This window comes from Bison bison, unplaced genomic scaffold (assembly GCF_000754665.1).
Source record: "Bison bison bison isolate TAMUID 2011002044 unplaced genomic scaffold, Bison_UMD1.0 scf7180017864492, whole genome shotgun sequence".
Taxonomy (NCBI): domain Eukaryota; kingdom Metazoa; phylum Chordata; class Mammalia; order Artiodactyla; family Bovidae; genus Bison; species Bison bison.
The window spans coordinates 6,445,273-6,447,810 of NW_011495051.1; the positions used below are offsets into that span (position 1 = coordinate 6,445,273).

Below are 2,538 nucleotides of genomic sequence, written 5' to 3' on the forward strand. Positions count from 1 at the left end.
AACAAGACACAAGACACACTTGGGAAGGGGGCTGTCTGCATCCTTTATCTTGAGGGGATCAGCGGCCCTCCAGGGCCCGGTCTCGGGCTATGACCGCCTCCTCGAACTTGATCATCAGCGTGGTGCCCTTGTGCCAGTGCGCCGTGACCTTGGCGGGGAAGCCGCTGTGCGTGAGCACCGCCTCCACGATGCCCGCGGTGAAGCTGGCACAGTTGAGCGTGCTGTTCTCTTTGGGCACGGAGATGTAGGTGTTGATGAGCGGCTCGCGCTCGATGATGTAGAAGGTGCGGGCGTCGTCGTTGGCCTGCTCCAGCTTGTCGGCCTCCTTGCCGAAGAGCGCCTTCCACACGGCGCCCTTGACGAAGAGCAGGGCGCCCAGCACCTTGGTTTCGCGCCGGGCACCCTTTTCGCGAGCCACCAGCGCATCGAGGACGCGGGCGCCCACCTGGCGACCCAGCGCGGCCAGGCGCGCCTGCAACTCCGCCACTGAGAAGACGCGGCTCTGGCAGTGCTGAACCAGCTCGGAGAAGAGCAGGGCAAAGGCGCTCAGGCTCACCTCGGTGCGTGGCCGGGCCAGCGCGCGTTCCAGCAGCGCCGACTTCCCGCGCGTGAAGCGCGCCTCCATGCCGCCGCCCTGCAGGGAGAAGAAACGTGGGTGTCAGAGGCGGGAAGGAGACCCCCTCCCAACCACCCCCGGTGTGTATGCCATCGCTGATTTCCCACGTGGGAAGAGATGAGAAGAAAAGGAGAATCTACCCGCGTATAAAGCATACCTCCCTTATGAGGCTTATACCCTTGTCCAGGAGAGGGCTTGGGAGGGAGGCAAGTGGAGGGCTTCCCTGGTGGCTCAGATGGTAAAGACTCTGCCTGCAATGTGGGAGACCTGAGCTCGATCCCTGAGGAGGGAAGATTCCCTAGAAAAAGGAATGGCAACCCACTCTAGTATTCTTGCCTGGAGAATCCCAAGGACAGAGGAGCCTGGCTGGCTACCATCCATGGGTCGCAGAGTCACGACACGACTGAGCAAGTAACACTTCCATTCTCTGATAGAGAGGAGAGGTGGGAGGAGAGACACACGGAAGGAGGCACTCGAAACCACCCCAACCCGAGTTCCAGGTGATCTTTGTGCATTAAAAGCATCGCCCTGAACCCTTCAAGCCGGTGCCAGTAATGAGATGTGTGCATGGGGAGGGGACGAGGGTGAGGGGCCGTGAGAGGACACGCTCCAGCAGCAACAGCGCTGACTTCCCAGGGTGAAGTCAGAAGAGAGAAGAAAGGGGATGTGGCGAGACTCAGGGCCAGGAGGGTCTGGGGCCTTGGGGAACAAGGAAGGCACATGGAGCGAGCCAGGAGAGGATGCTGGCAACCCTTCTAAACCCGCAGCCTCGGGCACACCGAATTTGTCAGGCACGAAGCATGCCTCTTGGAGTGGACCCGCGTTGGTAAAAAGACGGGAGGGGCAGCCAGAGAAGGCGCTGAGAGCCCCACCTCCCCACCCTCGTGCTTTCCAGAAAACTAGCTGCACTGTGGGAAGCAAGACGGAGGGGGCGGACTATCGGACCCGGGGTGTTAGCGGAGCCAGGAGGGGGCGCCGTGATCCTCCCACTCCAGAGCGAGAAGCCATCAGTGGCGGGAAAGACCCGGAAGTGGGGCTGTGGGGAGAAAATCCCTAGGGGATGCTGAGATAAACACACTGGATCTGCGACGAGAATGGCCGCGGATGGGGGATGTCAAGGGCCCGGAGTAACACACACACACACACCCACCCACCGTCAGGAGGGGAGCTGAGAGCCCCGACCCCCCACTACGCAGGGACGGGACCAGAGGCCGGAAGGGTCTGGGGAGGCTGAGACAGGGCCCCAGCTAGGGTCAATGTGGAGGATGAAAAGCGGACCGGAGGGAATTTTAGGAACTCCAGGACGTCCCTGCCCCGCTGCGCAGCCGCCTACATGGAGAGGGCCCAGCGCGCGACATGCGGGGTTGGTGAGCTAAGCCACGGAACGACCGGGATCCCGTGACCTCGGCGCGGGTGTGGACCAGACAACGGAACCGGGGAGGAGCCCACCCTCCTCGCGCCCCCACCCCCGGCGGATGGGACGAGGTGGGGGATGACCGGGGATTGCGAACACCGAGACCTTGGCCCAGGACCCAAAGACCCGCGGGCAGGGGTTCGGGAAATGGACTCGGCCCGGGCCGGGGAGGGGTCGCGGCGGGCGGGGTCTCACCCGAACCTGCGGCCGCCGATTTGGCCGAGCTGCTTTACGGCGTCGTAAAAGGGGGGCGTGCGCAGGCGCAGCGACGGGCGTGTGGGCAGGGCGCGCGAGGCGATTCCGGAGAGCGGCCGCAGGGGGGCGCATGGGTCCGTGGAACCCGACTTAAGGGCGCAGGTACTCGGGCAGGGGCCTCGCTGGCCTTGGTTGGCCCACAATCAAGGGGACAGGGGCATGGGTCATCCCCTGCTCAGAGTGCACGTCTGATGGTAAACATGGGTCTCTGTGTCAGGCACATGTGCGTCTGCTCATCTTGGGTCACACATAC

At 63.4% G+C, this 2,538-nt stretch overlaps 1 protein-coding gene across 3 annotated transcripts; it reads right to left on the reverse strand.

Moving 5' to 3' along the window:
- Positions 1-23: 23 nt before the first annotated feature.
- Positions 24-2,265, reverse strand: TRAPPC5 (trafficking protein particle complex 5). 3 transcript variants are annotated; one of them, XM_010828285.1, is made up of 2 exons: positions 2,232-2,265; positions 24-634 (listed from the first exon to the last, which is right to left on the reverse strand). In XM_010828285.1, exon 2 carries the CDS (start codon positions 623-625, stop codon positions 59-61), a length of 567 nt encoding a protein of 188 aa, XP_010826587.1. In that variant the 5' UTR covers positions 626-634; positions 2,232-2,265; the 3' UTR covers positions 24-58. The 3 variants fall into 3 exon arrangements, with proteins under 3 accessions (XP_010826587.1, XP_010826586.1, XP_010826588.1); XM_010828284.1 differs by having other exon boundaries at positions 2,226-2,264; XM_010828286.1 differs by lacking the exon at positions 2,232-2,265 and adding an exon at positions 774-870.
- Between the last annotated feature and the right edge of the window lie 273 nt (positions 2,266-2,538).